The 19,917-nt window shown below is 42.0% G+C and overlaps 2 protein-coding genes across 2 annotated transcripts in view; one reads left to right on the top strand and one right to left on the bottom strand.

Annotated features, from left to right (window-relative positions):
• Positions 1–19,917, bottom strand: part of SRGAP1 (SLIT-ROBO Rho GTPase activating protein 1) — a 285,747-nt gene that overhangs the window by 225,437 nt on the left and 40,393 nt on the right. The window lies entirely within an intron of this gene.
• On the top strand, positions 6,602–7,012 carry LOC124501185 (40S ribosomal protein S15a-like). Its single transcript, XM_047065166.1, has one exon. The coding sequence runs from the start codon at positions 6,632–6,634 to the stop codon at positions 7,010–7,012; it is 381 nt and encodes a 126-aa protein (XP_046921122.1). The 5' UTR covers positions 6,602–6,631.

Below are 19,917 nucleotides of genomic sequence, written 5' to 3'. Positions count from 1 at the left end.
AGTACAGGTGTTGGGATACAAATAACTGTGGCAACTTCAGCCACAAATGAGTTAACACACAACTTAAGGGTAAGAGTTGTCTGTGGTGGGAGACAACAGAACACAACCCAGGGGCTTCAGGTACATTAATAACATTTCTTAAGTGATTACAACACAGGGTCTCATTTTTCACTGTTATTCCTTTAAGAGTGTATGTGTGTACATCACATTCATTATGTGTATTTCACAATTTAAAAACATCAAAGTTGTTGAGGCAGTGTATGGGCACATGGGGATTTATGCTATTCCCTCTACTTTTGAGAATGCTTGCAAACCTCTAGAACAAGAGTTGTTTTTTTTTGTTTTTTTTTTTTAACGTTTATTTATTTTTGGGACAGAGAGAGACAGAGCATGAACGGGGGAGGGGCAGAGAGAGGGAGACACAGAATCGGAAGCAGGCTCCAGGCTCTGAGCCATCAGCCCAGAGCCTGACGCGGGGCTCGAACTCACGGACCGTGAGATCGTGACCTGAGCCGAAGTCGGACGCTCAACCGACTGAGCCACCCAGGCGCCCCTAGAACAAGAGTTTTATATGCACACCTTACACACGTATACTTTCATCTTAATACCCTCTCAGACACAGAATACTTATTAAAAACCTACTTTGTAAAACGCACTGTCCTAAACATGGTTACATGCCTCCATGCATTTGTTATATGGATGTCAAAGAAAGGACTATGCAATCTTTAAAATGCTTACTGTCTAATAAGGAGATCACTGTTAAAATAATACAGTCTATGATGGAGTGACAGAATGAGTACAGACAGAATCCAGAGAAAGGAGAAGTCAGTTTGGTTTAGGGAAAATGAAGTTGCTATCCTTGGAAATGAGCAAATGTGACAAAAATAGTAAGTAGTTAATAAAAATAATAAACATGCAAACTAATTTTAAGCAATTAGATTTGTGCAAGCCTCTTCATGCAGCTGTCATTTTGTCTCAAAGTTAAGAATCCAGTTAAGTACAATCTGAGGAAGTGGAAAGAAAAATAAACTGCTGCTCTACTTGGACATATTAAAATCCACGTTGCTACTTTATAACCAAGTCTTGTCAATCACTTTAGGGAGGCCTTCTGGACAGGCACCCCAGTCTCTCTGAAGGAGGCGGTGAGGCGAAATGATTGTGGACATATGCAGTGAGGCTGCTCATGTTTGGATCTTCAGTCCACCCTCTGCAAGCTGTGGGATCATGCTATAGATGATGCTTCACCCTTCTGTGCCTCAGTTTCCCTCTCTATAATATTTGGATAATGACAGTATCTACTTACAAGAAATACCGTGAGGCTCATCCTGTTCTTGGAACAGTGTCTGGCACAGAGTAAACATCCAATACATGTTTGTTGCTGCTGTTACCCATGGCTCTTGAAATATGAGCTCATCAAGCGTCCCCTATAGTTCACCGGGGTGGGGGAGGTTATTTTGGCAAACTACAGGCCTGAATTTTTGTAAAATATCCTGATGATTGTTACAACGCCACGAAGGCCAAACAAGGCAGCTTTGCAAGCTAAATCTAGTGAGCCACCAAAGCCCAACTTAAATTTTTACGGAGAACCATGTTAGGCAAGTTGCTGCAATAAGAGGTTATGAAAATAGAATTTTGGCACGTTACAGGGCTCAAATGCTTCTAACTTACACAGCTGATTATTTCTCATATGGGTTACCTTCCTTGATGATTATCTGGTTAATTTTTAATCTCAGGCTCTCCTGTGTCACCCCTCCCATGCTCTAGTCCAGCTTTCTTCCTAAAGCAGCTGGGAATCGAAGCCGTGGTTAGAAAGAGCTCCCACCAAAGCTCAGAGTTGGGGGGGGGGGGTGTCTAAAAACATACTGCGCACACCCGTAAGTGAGAAATGCTAAACTGTGTGATGCCAACTATGGATAGTCTAGGATTATGGAGAGCACACGGTGGGGCAAAACAAACAGAAAAAAATGGCGTTGTACGTGGATGAAGCAAACTTTTGCTCCGCCTTAAAGCACAAGTACAATTCAGATAGTCAGAGAGGGAAAGGAAGAATCAACAGTGAAAGCAGAAAGATGGGGGAGCTCAGCACAGGCCATGATGAGACGAGACAAGATAACACAGCAAAAAGTCTTTGTTTTGGAGGACTGGGAAAAATAAACTTGCATGGCTAAACATGGGACTAGACTATGGATGGCTTTTTCTTTAACGATTAATCCACTATTAGAATTATTAGTCCAAGGGTTCTCATTCTCTCACTGTAGAGAAGAAAGTAACACACCATATTAGGAATAGTGCTTTTGAAGAACTAGGAAGTTTCTCCAGCATAAGGACCTTATCTGCATTGGTCTATAAATTCTTAGCACCTAGGACAGGAACTGGCACACAGTTTAAGTGTTTAAAAAATGCCCAACAGCAGCGCCTGGATGGTTCAACTGGTTAACTTTCTTTTTTTAATGTTTATTTAGTTCTGAGAGAGACAGAGTAGGAGTCGGGGGAAGGGCAGAGAGAGAGGGAGACACAGAATCTGAAACAAGCTCAGGTCAGAGCCTGACTTGGGGGCTCAAACTGGGAGATCAGCGACCTGAGCTGAAGTCAGGTTGCTCAACCGACTGAGCCACCAAGGTGCCCCAAGGTTCTGGCTCTTGATTTTGGCTCAGGTCCTGATCGCCTGGTTCTGTTGCTTCAGGAGATCCAGCCTCCATCAGGGTCCATGCTGACAGCACAGAGCCTGCTTGGGTTATTCATATCCATTCATTCATTCTCTCTCATGCACGCTCTCTGTCTGCCCCTCCATGCTCACACACGTGCACTTTCTCAAAATAAATAAAACTTTAAAAAACAAAAATGCCTGACAAGGAAATGTCTGAACAAATAGCCACATGGCAACAGCCAGCAGGTCATGACTGTCTAACAACAACAACAAAAAAAGTGCCTAAGTCTGAATGAGAGTTCACATTCTGTAAATATCAAACAGACGTGTTTCATTACCTCTATCACTTTCTCCTGTTATTTTTAAGCCTCCTCTTTAGCATGCGTGGTTTTTTTTTACATGATTTCTTTTTAAGCTTGATGGGGGCAGAATTCTAAACTGTAATTTCTTCCTTGTAACTTTATTTTTAATTAGAAAACAAAACAAAAAAACAACCCCAAAGGCAAATGGAGATGAGGCATTGCTTAGTTCACAACTACAGACGGAGAGCTGTTCTCATCACCATTTATTTACCAAAGGAGAGAGAATGGTCCACTGGAGGTAATGGGGAATTCCTTAGTTTATCTGGAAAATCACCTTGAACCATCATTTATTACATAGCTTTCCCCCCCCCCAGCTTCCTCCCAACACCTCAATAAAACAATAAACAAGACTTGCTAAGAACTTCTACAACAGTCCTAGAAAGTCCTTTAACACTAATACCCCCTTGGTATGAAGTTCAGCGCTTCATGTTTATCCTCAGTTATTTCTAAAGTCGGATGCATTGCAACAGATAGTTTGGGGGGGGGGGTTTAGAGCAAAGATAGTTTAAAAGTAAAGAAACACTTCACAGCTACTTAGGCTCTAACATACAGAATATAGATTAATAAAAAATCATGGGTACACACCAATAAAATACACAACTTATAATATTTTCATTATGTAGCAAACCTGGTCCCATTTGAGAAAGTCAACTTGATCCCTAAAGAAGTTTTAAGGTATAGACCATTATATACTGTAGTAATTTTCATGTATTCATAGTAATTCAACTGGTTCTAAATAAACAGCAAAAACTACAGTAAGACTTAACCAATGACATGTGGCCAATAAATGAAATCCATATATTCAAGACTCTTTCAACTAAAGTGGCCCAATTTGAAGCAAAAAAGTAGGTGTGGCTTCCTCAGCATTGCTTTTGCCAAAAGGTACACCTCAATTCGATCTTACTTGATACATTTGCCTCTTTTTTAAAACAGATTTTTTCATGTTAATTATTTTTGAGACACAGTACAAGCGGGGTAGGGGCAGAGAGACAGAGGATCCCAAGTGGGCTCTGTGCTGATAGAGAACCCGATGCAGGGCTCAAACTCATGAACCCTGAGGTCATGACCTGAGCGAACGTCGGAAGCTTAGCCGACTGAGCCACCCAGGTACCCCAATACATTTTTTTCTTAAAAAAAAAAAAAAAGTTTTAGGTGTTGTCTGGGTGGCTCGGTGAGTTGGGCGTCCAACTCGATTTTGGCTCAGGTCATGATCTCAGTTTGTGGGTTTGAGCCCTGAAGTGGGTTCCATATGACAACGTGAAGCCTACCTGGGATTATCTTGCTCTCTCCCCCTCTCTGTGCCCCTCCCCTGCGTGCACTCTTTCTCAAATAAATTTTTAAAAATTTAAAACAAAGTTTTAAAGCACTATCTAACAATGGCAAATATAGGGGCAGGTGGCTCAGTCAGTTAAGCTGTCGGTGTCAGCTCAAGTCATGATCTCATGGTTTCAGGAGTTCAAACCCTGTGTCCGGTTCTGTGCTCACACTGCAAAGCCTGCTTGAGATTCTCTCTCTTTCCCCTCTCTCTACCCCTCCCCCACTGACACTGTTTTGGTCTCTCTAAAAATAAACTTAAAATGGTAAATACGAAGATTCCAAAAAGATTAACTAAAATACCAACATACATTAGCTTAAAACTGTTGCTTTGAGTCTTAATGTACACATTATCACAAAGGATTCTCACCGAGTATTTTTTGGTACCTATTTCAGTTCTATAATATTTATGTAATGTGACATAAATCTTTTAAAAGTTTTAACATACCCTGCTTAAAACTCTGCAAAATCTAAATTTTAATTTGAGGAAATTTCCCATACTGGAACAGAGACTAAAGTGCCCAATGAGGTGTCCATTTATCTGGCAGAATTACATTTTAAAATTATGATAAAAGGATTACATGAGATGTTCAAGGAAAATGTTCCCATTCAAGATAACATTATGAGTATTTGGAATGAATACAGAATGAATATTCTTATAAATTAACAATGGGATGTACCGGGCTGACGGTATTAGATTCCGTAACTGCAAAACCAAGCTCTTCATTGCCATATTGGTCTCCACATTTCTGAATGAATTAAAAGGCTTCCAAACAAGCTTCCTTTCCTGCACAGGAAATCCTGTTGCCCCCCCCCCCCACCCCGCGAGTATGCGTCATGCTCACAGATTTTCATTTCTCAACCCTTTAAAGGCCAACATTAGCCGTATTTCACAGGAAGTTCTTCCTTAATTCCTCCAATAGTTTGTAGGATACACTTTGGTTAGACACAAGGTCAGCGTAAATTGAGCTCCACTTTCTTATCACAGCATAGCAGCTGCGAAGAGGATGAGACACCACCACCCCATGTACCCAAACCTTTCTTTTTCTCAGGCTCTGAAATATATTAAGCAGCAGGTGGGTGGGCCTTCTGTGCCTTCTTGTTCTTGGATTTCTATATTAATATCTAGAAATACCTTTGCAAATCATCAAGGGACAAAATTCTATTCCCTGCCCCCAAATCTAAATGCTAACCCAAATGAAATACCCAGAAAGATTTCTATTAGTTAACGGTGTTCCCAAATTGAATTTGAGGCTCAGAATAACGACACATGAAAACGCAATTAAATGAAATCTAATGCAGAAACATTTTACTAAGTGGAGAGCACCATATTTCAATAGGACTGTGGCAAATCATGCTATTTTAAGACACATCTGAAAGAGCAGGCAAGGTAAACTGAGGGGGTGACCAATGGGATTCTTGAGAGCATGTTCAAGCATTGCCGCCTAAATAAAAGGCTAATTCCTTTTAGAGGAATTTTCTTTCACCTCCTCCCTAGACTGTACACAGATTTCATTGATGAGGGTGAAAATATCCCTTTGCTCCACATAACCAAGCCATTAAAACAATGTAGTGGTAGTACATTTGAGACCACAATTGGCATGCCCAAACATTATTCTCCTAAGTACAGCTCTAGTGGCCTTGGTTCTCACACTATTATCTCCCCTAAATTTGGCTGCACATATTGTTATGGAGCACATTAGCCTAATTCCCCAAACAAAAGTAATCTCAATATTTATTCCTATGGAAACCAAATCAAAATAGCACATATGTTCTAGTAGCAGGCTTTTACTGTGACCAGATCTTTTATTTAAAAACAGAAAATCTGACCCTGTCAAAAATGGACAATTCAAGGGTTTCATTTACATTACAAAAGAGTTAGTAACTTAGAATGATCTCTTCAATGTTAATTAACATTCAATTGACATCTGTTGTATAAAAAGAGGTCTATCAAATCAGTCTGCTCCTACCACCATTGCCCAAAATACGGCCACCCACATTGTGTGTTAACAAGAGAGGTCCATACGTGTTCAATGGGAATAGGGTTCTCTGATCAAGCAAATCAAATCCAGTGTGAAGGATTTTCTGAATGTATTTGGAACAATCAAGGCTCCCCAAAGTTGTCTGACTACAGAAGCTTATTTTCAAATAATTCCAAATTAACTGAGAGTTAGCATTCTTCAGAAGACACTGGGAAATGTTGCTTTCAAAAAAAGATCCTCATTCCTATGCACAGACACAGTCCCCATAGTATGTACAGAGTGTTCAACAAAACGAGCCATCTTTCTGTGCCACCATATTGGTACTCATGAAGGTTTTGGCAGATGCTCTAAAGAGTATTAACAACGCTGCAAAGAGAAGCAAATGCCAACTTATTAGGCCATTCTCCAAAATCGTCATCCGGTTTCTGACTGTGATGATGAAGCATGGTTACATTGGTTTATTTGAGATCACTGCTGATCACAGAGCTGGGAAAATGGTTGTGAACCTCACGAGCCGATTAAACAAGTGTGGCACGATCAGCCCCAGATTTCGTGTACAACTCAAAGATCTAGAAAAATGGCAGAATAATTTGCTCCCATCCAGCCAATTTGGTTTCATGGGACTGACAACCTCAGCTGGCATCATGGACCATGAAGGAGTAAGATCAACACACACAGGGGGAAAAATCCTGAGATTCTTTTCCTAGGGATGGAATATATACATGCGAATAAAATGCTTCCATTGGGAAAAAAAAAAAAAAAAAAGCCAGTGCTAGAAATGTAGCAATTTCACAAAACATCTAGACTTACTAACACTCTGTTGCTGTAGGGTCATAACTAGCTGAAGGTCAGCAGTGGAGTTAGACCACTTACACAGGGGACAAACACTGATTTGTTTCTGAGAGAGAGAGAGAACCCACAAAGCTGTGAGATCACGCCCTGAGCCTAAACGGAGTCTGACACTTAACTGACTGAGCCACCCAAGCACCCCAAGGGGGTTGGAACTTTCATTCGCACCCCACCCCACCCCCACCTCTAGGGAGGGGAGATGAATGGAGGTTGAATCAATCAATGGTGCCTACGTGATGAAGCCTCGATAAACACTCCTAGGGAAGGCATCTGGCCAGCTCCCAGGCTGGCGAGCACGCAGAAGTGCTGGAGGAATGATGTACCTGGAGAAGGCATGGAAACTCCACACCTCTCCCTATTCCAGGCTCTGTGCGTCTCTTCCAACTGGCTGTTTGAGTTGTGTCCTTTCATGATAGAGCAGTAATCTAGAAAATAAATGGTTTTCCGGAGTTCTGTGCACCATTCTAGCAAAGGATCAATTGTTTGCCCTGAGGGGGTGGGGTGGGGGGTGGGGGGGCGGGAATTGGAACTTACAATTCATAGCTGGTTGGTCAGAAACCAAGGTGACAACCTGGACTTGGAATGGACATATGAAGTGGGGGCAGCCTTGTAGGGCTGAGCCCTTAGCCTGGGGGATCTGACTATCTCCAGGTAGACAGTGTCAGAATGGAGTTAAATCCTAGGACACAAAGGAGTTAAATTGTAGGACACCTAGCTGCTAAGAATTCCTTGGTGTCAGAAAAATCACCACACATTTGGTGGACAGAGGTATTCTGAGTTGAGTGTAGAGGAAAGAAGAAAAACAGAATTCTCTCTTGCACTGCTGAACTGGGCAATGCAGGGCCGACAGTTCTGTAAACCTTTCCAAACATACTTCCTATATATGTGCAACATTAAACCTTTTCTACAGTGGCTTAATAATTTCCACGTGGGATAAGCAGAAGATCGGAGAAGCCAAAGAAAGACTCTGGTCTTGGTTTGAACATTAACTTTCATATTAAACTATCCTATCAGGCCAGATCTTAAAAAGTCACAACAGAGTGCCTTGAACAACAGAAAATGCTCAATAAATGTTTTTTCAGTAAACAGATGAAGGCTTTCACTTCCCAGTGCACAACAGAACTCTCTATAGTAGTGATGAGGGAGCGTGGGGCAAGCGGAGGGCAAAGTGCAGGCTAACAGCATCCTACCCCCCGCCCCCGGTGGCACATGTAGGATATTCCTTGGACACTCCAGGCCACCCAAAAACAGCAAAGGACAAAAGAGCAAATGGTTCAACTGGTAAGAGTCTCCACCAGTCTACCAGAAAAGGCAATCCCATCAATGGCCACTAGGAACAACCTACTGTCATAATGTTAAGGCTTTGCTCTGAAAAACCACCTTGGCTTGACAGAGGCCTCAAGTCTCTAGCATGTGCCAACTCTCCTTGGAAACTCCCTCTTGACGTTATCTCCCCAACTCGGTGAAACAGTCACACACTGCACCCCCCCCCCCCAACACACTTGCAGCGCAGCTCTTCTGCCCATGGGTCCCGTCCCTGTGCTTTAATAAGATCACCTTTTCGCACCAAAGACTTCTGGAAGAATTCTTTCTTGGTTGTCGGCTCCAAACCCCATGCACTACCCCCCAAATTCATCAGTAGCATCAGATGTAACTACAGTAAGAAAGTTCTAATGAATATTGAAATGTTTAAATGTTCAGAGCTAATAAAAGTAAAATGTAGCACCTGGGTGGCTCAGTCCATGAAGCCTGACTCTTGCTTTGGGCTCAGGTCATATCATCTTGCATTGGGATTCTCTCCCCCGAGCTCTCTCCGCCCCTCCCCCACTCACACACATGGGTGAACACGTGAATGTTCTTTCAAAATAAACATTTTTTTAGAAATCTAAAATGTAGCACACTTATGTGAGGATTTGTCCAAGGTCACTTACGTAAGTCACTTGGCCTCTCGAGTTGGTTTTCTCTTCCGTACAATAAAGGGATTGGCCTATTTGATTCCTATCCATTTTCAGCTGTCAAATTTTAGCTGTCAGGCATGTCATGGGTACTCAGGAAACCTTTTCTATTTAATAGCTGTAGCGGAGGACAGCTTAAAATGATAAAAATCAGATCTAGAACCTTATTTTATTCTTTTCGCTGAAACCCTCTGCCACTTTGCAGAGTTATTAATACAGAAAAGTACACTTTGATCTCTTCTTAGCCAGAGTTGCCCTGCTGCCTGCCTACCACACGTGTAAGCACTTCTGAGTCCTACATTGGCAAAGCCTGGTTTTCTTACATTAATGGACCCGGCACTGCTCTGCTCAGATCTTCAATTTCTGTATTCTTTCACTTCAGTCTAAAATAAAATCCTCCTCCATTGAAGTCCCAAAATGACACCCTGTTTTTAGTTGACACATACAACATGTATTTTCCAATAAACTAAATAATGTCTGACTGGGGAGTGGGCAGGGAAAGTAGCATAATCACAAAGTAACTAGAGCAGCAAAAGACTGGATTCCCTTTGCAGTAGCTTGAGTATGCAGCACAGAGTTCCAAAGATCCTAATTTGGACTGGGGTTTACTATGTTGCTCTTCTTCTAAATGCCTACGTAACCGAACAGCCCAGCTCCATCTGAGATGGCATGCAATCAAGGAAAATAATGGGCCACAGCAAATAACTTCAAAGCCTTGGCACCTCTTAGGTTAATAATATATAATTGCTACAATTTCTTTCAGCACAGTACTTTAATTAAGTGCACTAAAGTCTCTACCTACCAACTTATTTTCAACCACAGGCAGCCATTTTGCACTCTAAAATGAGGTAGCTAGAGTGTTTTTTCAAAAAGTACGCCTCTCCTCAGTAACCTTTCCTGTAACAGTGGCTTAGAGTAGAGACACAGGCTCATTCTAAGCCCACCTTCTAAGATCCAAAGAAGAAGGAGCTGTACCTTTGAAGAGCTATACAAAGTGCTTACCAAGGTTTTATAAACGAGGTGCCATAAATTTTCCATACTGGACCCTCATGCAATGAAGAAAAAAAAAAATGGCCTCAAGAGCCAAAAGGTTAAAAAAAAAAAAATAGGGTTGGGAAAACATCAACTTTATGCTATTAAAATATACAAAAACAATACACAAAATATACTCCAGAGAATATTTTAAAAATTCCATTCCTAACACAGAGAAGGTGGGAGGTGAAGGTTTTTGACTCACTACCATCATGACTTAAAGGCATTTATCTACAACAGTTTTCAAAACTTTCAAAATGAAACTGGCAGCAACAATTCAGTGTTACTTATGACTTCATTATTTCAGAAACTATTTTTCACTATCCCTATTTGAGATTTAACTATAGTATTTAGAAATATGGCAGTAACCACCAGAGAAACTAAATACCAAACATTTAAAAAAGATTGACGCTGCAGTTCAAGGCTGCAAATGAAAAACGAAAGGCTATTTTTCATTATACGCATGTTTATTCTATTGTTTTTAATTATGTGCATATACTAGGTTGGTCATCTTTTTTTTAAGTTTATTTTGAGAGATAGCAAGCGGGGGAGGGACAGAAAGAGAAGGCACAGAGGATCCAAAGGAGGCTCTGCGCTGACAGCAGAGACCGACGTGGGGCCTCAGGAGCTGTGAGATCATGACCCGAGCCGAAGGCAGACGCGTAACCGACTGAGCCACCCAGGCCCCCCCAGGTAGTTTTTCCCCCTACCATCTTCATCGCTGCACCATACTTTTTTGAGGGGGAGGAAGGCACAGATTCAACCTCCTTTGCCAGTTTATTTTCTGAATGCACGAATATCCTCCAAATGTTAGCCCAGGGGTACAGGGGAGGGAATGAGCAGCTTTGATGGGGGTCAAAAATAACCTCGAGAAGCAGGTGAACCAAAGACCATGGCGTGTGGGGATGGTGAAAAGAACACTGAGGGTCAAGTGACTGAGTAGGGCCATCTCTTACACAAGTATGCTGGAAACACGTAAGCAAGAGAACGGGAAGGACAAGGAAGGACAAACAAGGACAAGAGAGCAGGTATTTGTCATCGGAAAACTTCCCTCTGGTAACAACTCAGGTGTGGGAGTGAAGGCCACTGGACGTGGGCCATGAGCATGCTAAGAGAGAGGTACTGAAGGACTCCCAACAGTGTGGAGGAGCGACCCAGAACCAAGTCCCTGAGTGTCCCAAGGAACAAGAGAGGGTGGGGTCCAGCAGGTGACCTGACCCCACGCAAGAGGGAGGGCTTCCGTACGAAGAATGAAAAGGTGTCTGGAACCAGCAAAGCGGAGCTGAGCAGGGGGGTAGAGCTTCCTCTAGGAAAGGCCCCCAGGGATGTATTTCTCCTTGGAGATGAAGAGGAAGAAACGCAAAGTTTTGGAGGAGCAGCCTATGAAGGCTGGGGTGTTGACTTACAGCAGAACCAGTTTTCCGCAAGGCCCGGTAGAAGAGGACAGGAACGGGGCAGAACAGAGCCCGGAGGAGTAGTCGGCTTCCTACCTTTTCTGGCTGAGGACGAAACTGACCAACCACGCAGACCTGCTGTAGGCCAGGTGAAGAGCTTCTTTATTTAAATCCCAGTGAACAATACAGTGTACTATTAGTTTCAGGTGAACCGTGTCATGATTCAGCCCTTGCATACGTTCAGGTGAACAGCTTTCATTGTGCAGCCGTGGGTGCTCGGGCAGGCCTGGCCTGAGGAGTTCAGGCGGTAGCACTTAGGCCTGGGGCGCTCCCTCCTCACCCCAGGTGCGGCTGGGCACTGCAGAGGTGGACGGTGAGTGAAGGGGTGTGGGGGCAGAGGCCACACCCCCGGCTTCAACATACACTGCTCACACCATGTTCCTCTAAATAGTTCCAGTTTCAACTTCCCACAGTCAGAAAGCACAACCTTTTGCGTTAACTCGGGTTATTTTTTCCGCCATGAAACCAAAACTCAAGCGTTGGTTAGTAGTCACTGCAGCCAGCAGCATGAAGGAGGAAAAAAACATACACCTGAACAACATCCACTCATCTACATCCTCCCTACCAGCTTACTCTCCCCTAACTCTTGGCCTGTCAGCCTCAGTTTCTAAAGTGTAAGCGTGGCTCTAAAAAACCATGCTACTCCTTTCTGGTAAAAACAAAAAAACAAAACAAGACAACAAAAAAAACCAGCACTGGCTTCTTGGGAGTTGGGGAGGAGAGGGGTGAACGAAGATTAATGCTGTTACTCTTATCCAGGGCAGGCATCAGAGCCTGGAGTATTCCGGAAGTACCTGCAAGGTCGAGAGATATCATCAGTGTGAACCTGCAGCCATTTGTAAAAGTGAAAGAAGGGAGGGAAGCCACAGGTCAGTCAGGGAGAAATGGCATTTCATGGAAAAACTACACAAAGCAGACAAAAGAGTCGCTCATGGTAAATACACAATAACCATGAGACATTCTTGCACTTTTATTTCAACTCCCTGTGACTAAGAAACATTTAGTATTTACCATATTTATTCATTCAACAAATATACAGTATGCACCTACCATGTGCCCAGCACAGGTTAGATGCTTGGACTAACTCTCTGGGGGAGAAAAAGACATAACTATTTGGTATGACACACACCAGGTCTCAGGATCTTTAGAGGGAAAAGCCAGTTCAGTTGTTAGCTGTCTCTTATGGCACTACTCACTCCCAAATAACAAAGATCTTACACAGGGAAAAACAAACCAACTCTGAGGCCATTATTATTTTCTTTATAGGACAGGCTCTCCTGCTTTGCGTTCCATTGCTTTTACAGAGCAGATCTCTAAAATGTTGTCAAGTGGCATTAAACCTCTAAGAGCAGCAGCCGTGGCTGCCTGTGTCACTACTTGACTAGACAATTCACACATGCTATGCTCTTTTAAAACCTACTTAAGTGGAGGACAGGGGAGGGGAGAGGAGGAAATCAGGAGCCCAGGCCAGAAATGCCACCACCACCTCCCAGTTGAGAATTCTCAAAGGAGTTTCAAGCTCTCCTAAAACCCTCTGCTGAGTCAGGAGGGCATTATGTGTGTGGCTTTGCCCCTCTGTCATTCACGCACTCACTCCTTCCTTCCTTCCACAAACAAGCATGGAGCACTTAGCATCCACTCTGCACCTGGCTCTGCCCTGGGCACTGTGGTCACAGGGACGAGGAAATTACAGGATGGATACTGTTCCCACGCACACAGGGAGGAGAACGACTTTCAAGGCAGAAAAAAACCACACGTGCACAAAATGGGAGTGGGGAGGGGGCCTCTCGGGCCACAGAAAGTAAAATTTAAGAGAAGGAGGAGCCATGGGCAGGGCTGAGGGTGTGTTTTTCTTGGACCAGTCCTCCATCCCCACTGACCCTCTCCATTCATGATCCATCCCAGGTGCCAGGCGCAAGCTTGGTTCTGAACAGAACCATGTCCAGTGTTCATCAGGGTATGCTGTGACCTAGCTGGACATGAGGGCTGCAGAAGGTTCTGTGGCAGCTTAGACTACCTTGGAGGGGCTTCGTTCTGCCATGAGCTGTATTTCTGACCAAGATGGTAGACGTTACACTGTTTTGTGGCAGAATTACCCAACAATGTGAGACCACGGTCATCCTCCCCGGGTAAAAATGGAAGATAGTGACATGGGCCTGGATAGTTGGGAAGCTGCCAATTCTTTTAGTTTTAACAGAATTTTCAGTCACTGAAAAAAAAGCTTTTTGATACAGACAAGAAACATTAATAGCTCCTCACAGTTCTAGAAAAATGTAAAGCTCCTGTCAACGTTTACCCTGTGGTGGGAGAAGATGAAAACCCAGAGTACGCAATGCCTTGGACATGTTAATCTTGTGATTTGGTCCATCTTGTGCTTTACTGCAAACCAACTCGGAAAAGAGAAATCTCCACGTACTAAACAAGAAGACCCAATGTCTGATACTGCAAGAAAAGAGACTCCATACAGAAACTAAATAGCTACAAGAAACTCAATGCTACTCAGGGCAACAGATAAAAAGCCTCTGGACTCCATACAGAGTTCTAGAGTCTCTGTGGAAAGTCAGCCCAAGATGGAGGAATGAAGCTGCACCACTTTCTTACACCATACACAAAAATAAACTCAAATGGATTAACAACCTAAATGTGAGACCTGAAACCATAAAAATCCTTGAAGAGAACACAGGCAATAATCACTCTGACATCAGCCGTAGCAACATTTTTCTAGATAAGTCTCCTGAGGCAAGGGAAACAAAAGCAAAAATAACTATTGGGACTACATCAAAATAAAAAGCTTCTGCACAGTGAAGGAAACAATCAGCAAAACTAAAAGACAACCTACTGAATGAGAGAAGATATTTATAAATGATATATCCAATAAAGGGCTAGTACCCAAAATATATAAAGAAGTGATACAACTCAATACCCAAAAAACAAATAATCCAATTTAAAAATGGGCAGAAGACATGAACAGACATTTCTCCAAAGAAAACATAAGGATGGCCAACAGACACAGGAAAAAGATGCTCAACATCACTCATCATCAGGGAAATGCACATCAAAACCACAATGAGGTATCACTTCACACATGTCAGAATGGCTAGAATCAAAAACACAAGAAATAACTAATGTTGTGAGGATGTAGAGAAAAAGGAACCCTTGTGCACTGTTGGTAGGAATGCCAACTGGTGCAGTCACTGTGGAAAACAGTATGGAGGTTCCTTAAAAAATTAAAAATACAATCCGATAATTGTACTACTGGGTATTTACCCAAAAAAGACAAAAATGCTAATTCAAAGGGATACGTGCACCCGTGCATTTACTGCAGCATTATTTACAATAACCACATCATAGAAAGAGCCCAAGTGCCCCCCTATAGATGAATGGATAAAGAAGTGGTATGGAATGTTAGTCATAAAATGAATGAAATCTTGCCATCTGCAACAATATGGGTGGATCTAAAGAATATAATGTTTTTTTTTATAAATGTTAATTTATTTTTGAGAGACAAAGAGCAAGCATGGGAAGGGCAGAGAAAGACAGAAACACAGAAGCCGAAGCAGGCTCCAGGCTCTGAGCTGTCAGCACAGAGTCCAACGTGGGGCTTGAACTCACAAGCAGTGAGATCATGACCTGAGCTGAAGTCGGACGCTTCAACTATTGAGCCATCCAGCCTCTATCAATATTTCTAAAGGAGAGAACACAGAGCAGACCTGAAAGAGCATCTTAAAAGTCTTCTTACTGGGGCGCCTGGGTGGCGCAGTCGGTTAAGCGTCCGACTTCAGCCAGGTCACGATCTCGCGGTCCGTGAGTTCGAGCCCCGCGTCGGGCTCTGGGCTGATGGCTCAGAGCCTGGAGCCTGCTTCCGATTCTGTGTCTCCCTCTCTCTCTGCGCCTCCCCCGTTCATGCTCTGTCTCTCTCTGTCCCAAAAATAAATAAACGTTGAAAAAAAAAAATTTATAAAAGTCTTCTTACTGTGAGAGCCTCAATTCAAAGTGCGGTTTGCAGGCTGTAGAAGAGGGGAAATAAAATGACTGTTGTGGGTGCCTGGGTAGCTCAGTCAGTTTAGCATCTGACTTCAGTTTCAGGTCATGATCTTGCGGTTTGTGAATTCGAGCACCGCATTGGGATCTGTGCTGACAGTGGGGAGCCTACTTGGTATTCTCCCTCTCTCTCCCTTTCTCTGCTACTTCCCTACTTGCTCTCTCTCTCAAAATAAATAAATGAAAAAAAAAAAAAAAGACTGTCCTTAGTCAAGAAGAAATGGAGTTTCTTGGGCATTACCTTCCAGACAAATCATGATATGGAAAAAGAGGGGGAAAGTTCTGGTGCAGATGGCAAGATGAGATACGAGGACAAAGAGCTGGAAACCTTAAGAACCCATTCAAAAATCTCGAATAAAATTGGGAAAGAGCCATTTCTTCTTCTCAAAGCAGACTCTGTTCCTTGAACTGAAAGCTCGTGGTCACTGGATGAGAACATGGGAAGCTGAAAGAAACCTTCTCCAGACAAGAGGCAGCTGCAGACCTGAGACAGCTCAACCGTAATTACACTCAACTTCTAAAGTGGATCCTCCTGCATCTGATGAGTCAAACCTTTTTCTTCCTCCTCTATTGCCAAATCCAATGTTTCCAATGGATCTAAATGGGGCGTTTATGGCAAGAGGATTTCCTCTTCCTCGCCCTTCTCCAGAAAGCATGGAGAAGCATAACCCACAACTGCCACCTCCACACCCCCCACCCCCCAGCTGGCTATCCATTCAGGGTCTCTTTTCCTCATCCTCCCTCATGTGTTGGGTTTTTCCCTGTATACTCCTGTGCGGAAAATAGAAGTGAGATACCTTTGGCGGGGGCGGGGGGGGGGGGGGGGGGGGGGTGTGTCACTGCGCCTCCACACAAATCCCCTGATCAAAATCCTGACACACACAGGGAGGGCCTTAAGTCATTTTGCATCTTACTTTTTACTGTGAAGTATTTTTGCGTTATTTATGGTTAGTTAAAAAATTTACATAAATGTTTTTACTTTTGCTCAAACTGCAACTCATTATTTTTTTTTTATTTTTTTAACGTTTTTGCTTATTTTTGAGAGACACAGAGAGACAGAGCACAAGCAGGGGAGGGGCAGACAGAGAGGGAGACACAGAATCTGAAGCAAGTTCCAGGCTCTGAGCTGTCGGCACAGAGCCCGACGCAGGGCTCAAACCCACAAATGAGAGATCATGACCTGAGCCAAAGTCAGACGCTTAACCTACTGAGCCACCCAGGTGCCCCAACTGCAACTCACTGTAAATTTTAGACAGTTTTTAGTGAAAAGAGATAGTTCAAATTATTACATTATATCATATATTCTAGAAAATATAAGCAGCAAATCTGAATCTGATGAGCCAGACCACTGTTCTCTCAACAATACATTATCCACAAGCAGTTAGTTTCAGCTCCCAGGGATGTTTGAAGTAGCAAATGCTTTTCTCCCTGCCAGTGGCTCTACATAACACAGTTGTAGGAAAAAGGGGAACGCTCCCTGTTGGGCTCCATTTTAAAAATCTACTCCAATAATGTGGGAATCAAAACTAATGACAATATTCAACTATTACATGTAAAAATCTCAGTGACTAATGCTCTACATACTTCTTACTGTATGCATTCAAAAGGATTTCCCTTTACAGGAAATGTCAAAATAGGGGTATGTTTTAAACAATGAATAAGCCCTGGGTAGGGCTGTCAGCATGAAGACACAGTCTGATACTAGAGGCATTTTTACAAGTTCAACAATTTTGTATACGCAACAATGTCATCTACTTTTAGCCTTTCTCTCCCTATCTCTCCCTCTCCCTCTCTCCTCCCTCTCTCTCTCTCCCTGTGTGTGTGTGTGTGTGTGTGTGTGTGTGTGTGTCTAATTTTTCTTTAATTTTCAATTTAGGAAGATGTTTGGTCGTAAGAACAAGAGCACTTGCAATGAGAGATGTTTCGGAGTCTACTACCTAGAGGACTTCAAAAAAGGAAAAATGGCTTCCTTCTAACTTCAAGGGAAAAGTCTTACCTTGGTAAAGTACCTTTGCTACTACAAAAATGTGTTCTGTTTCAAAAGAGAAGCTTTGGGGATAGACAGAGAGACAAGGGCAGGCCCATCTATGACCGAGGAACAGTCTTACAATTCCATAAACTGGGGTGTGTCCAATCTTACTACCACTTGCCCTGCTGAGTCTTTCACTCTCCTTTGAAAACCTCATGGAAATGAAGACATCCAGGATTAAATGAGAAAGGTCCCTGCTGGCCTGACCCCAAATGGGAATAACGGTCTTGGCAAGTGGGCTTGAATGTCCTGCTAGGCAGGTGGTGGCCTGGCAGCCTGTCACCCAGACTGAAGGCTAACGATGCAACTGCATGATGAACCAGATCTGCACTTTGTCTGGGCTGGAACTGGATATCCCCACACATGCCTCAGGAACCAGCAATGATCTCTGGGCAGCCCCTTATTGGGTCACAGAAGTTTCCACTGCTGACTTCTCACTGGCCTTGAAAAGTTACTTTATGAACTATCTACAGAATGTCATGACTAAGAGTTTTAAGAGAGCTGTCTTGGTCCTTTGTAGGTAACTAATTAGTATTTGGGTACAAAACATAAAACTAAGAGACCCTGTTTGTTCTTAGACATCTAAGAAGTTGATTTACAAAACAGACTTTAACAAACATTTTGTAAATAAATTCAATAAATTGGCTAACTATAATAAAAAATTTAGGTTCAGTAGGATTTTTTTTAATATCTATCATTTTGAGCAATTAAATAGCATTTTGTCTTTTAAAAATTTTTAAGTTTATTTATTTATTTACTTATTTATTTAGAGAGTGAATGCAAGTGGTGGAGACAGGGAGACACAGGGAGAGAGAGAAAATCCCAAGCAATCTCCACACTGTCAGTGCTGAGCCTGACATGGGGCTCGAACTCATAAACTTCGAGATCATGACCTGAGCCAAAGTCAGATACTTAACAACTGAGCCACCCAGGCACCCCAAAATTTTTAATTATAAAAACCTTATAGCAACATTATAAATATTGGAAAGTGGAGAGAAAAAAAAAAGAGTTATCCTTAGTCTCAACACTACAGTTTCACTTTTTATCTATTCATCTAAAAATGCATATTTAACTTAATTATATTCATGCTGTATAAGCAACTCTATAATTTTCCATTTGTTTTCAACATTGCTTACTTTCATAATATTTCCTACTATTTTATTCCATTAAATTACAACTTTTTAAAATATGGTTTGCTTATTATTTGTTAGGGTTTTCGTATTTATTTTCCTTTTTTTTTTAAGTTTATTTATATATTTATTTAGTAATCTCTACTCCCAGAGTGGGGCTCGAACTCACAACCCTGAGATCAAGAGTCACAAGCTCTTAATACACCATATATCACCTCTCGATATTGTGTTAAAAATTTAAGACAGGAAACCAGAAGTAGTTCCAACCAGACAGAAAAACTGAATGGATGAAAAAGTACTCACTCTAAAAATCATTCTAAAATTTAATTAAGATTAAGTTATAGAGAAACCATCAAAAAAAAAAAGAGAGAATATAGTATTTATCAGATCTATGGAGAAGTGATCATTCAGTTTATAAGCAACAGAAGATACGGTAAAAGGAAAGACTGACAATCTCAAATATTAAACATAGGTAATTCAAATAACAATATTCTGACAGTTGACAAAGTCAACTGGCAATAAAATGTAAGCTAATAAGAAAACCACATTTAAAAAAAGTTTAAAGTAACTTTTATTTCAAGAAGGACTCCAGAAGAATAAATTAATGTATATAAAATAGTGTAAGGCAGAAATACGTTAAAACAGCACTCTGGACATACACTTGATTTTCAAATACAACTGCTACGGGTACTCTGAAGCCTCTTGTTTCTTTCAAAAAGTGTTACTACACCAACAAAGACTCTACACACATTGAATGGTAATAATGAGTGCTAAAGAAATGATGAACACCATGAAATGACTTACATGAATTATGTTTAATCCTCACAATAACATATGCCTCCGTACTATTATTACCTGCATGTTACAGGTAAGGAAAGTGAGGTAAAGAGGTCAACTAACCTGAAAAAGGTCATGGAGCTGGGGTGGTAATCTAACCATCGTGATCCAAAGCCAGCATCTAGTCAATATGCTATAAATTTTACTGGTCCTCCAAACAAAATGTAACTGCTAAAATCTATCACCATAGGCTATCAACTTAAAATGATAAATTCTTTCTCCTTACAAATGATTATTACCATGCAAATGAAATTCTGATAACCTTTTCTATCCCCGTGATATGGT

This window comes from Lynx rufus, unplaced genomic scaffold (genome assembly GCF_022079265.1).
Source record: "Lynx rufus isolate CCGP_SWC_20201006 ecotype Redwood Valley unplaced genomic scaffold, mLynRuf1.p SCAF_7, whole genome shotgun sequence".
NCBI lineage: Eukaryota > Metazoa > Chordata > Mammalia > Carnivora > Felidae > Lynx > Lynx rufus.
The sequence above is the reverse complement of the archived record's forward strand: the minus strand, read 5'-3'. Positions and strand labels throughout refer to the sequence as shown.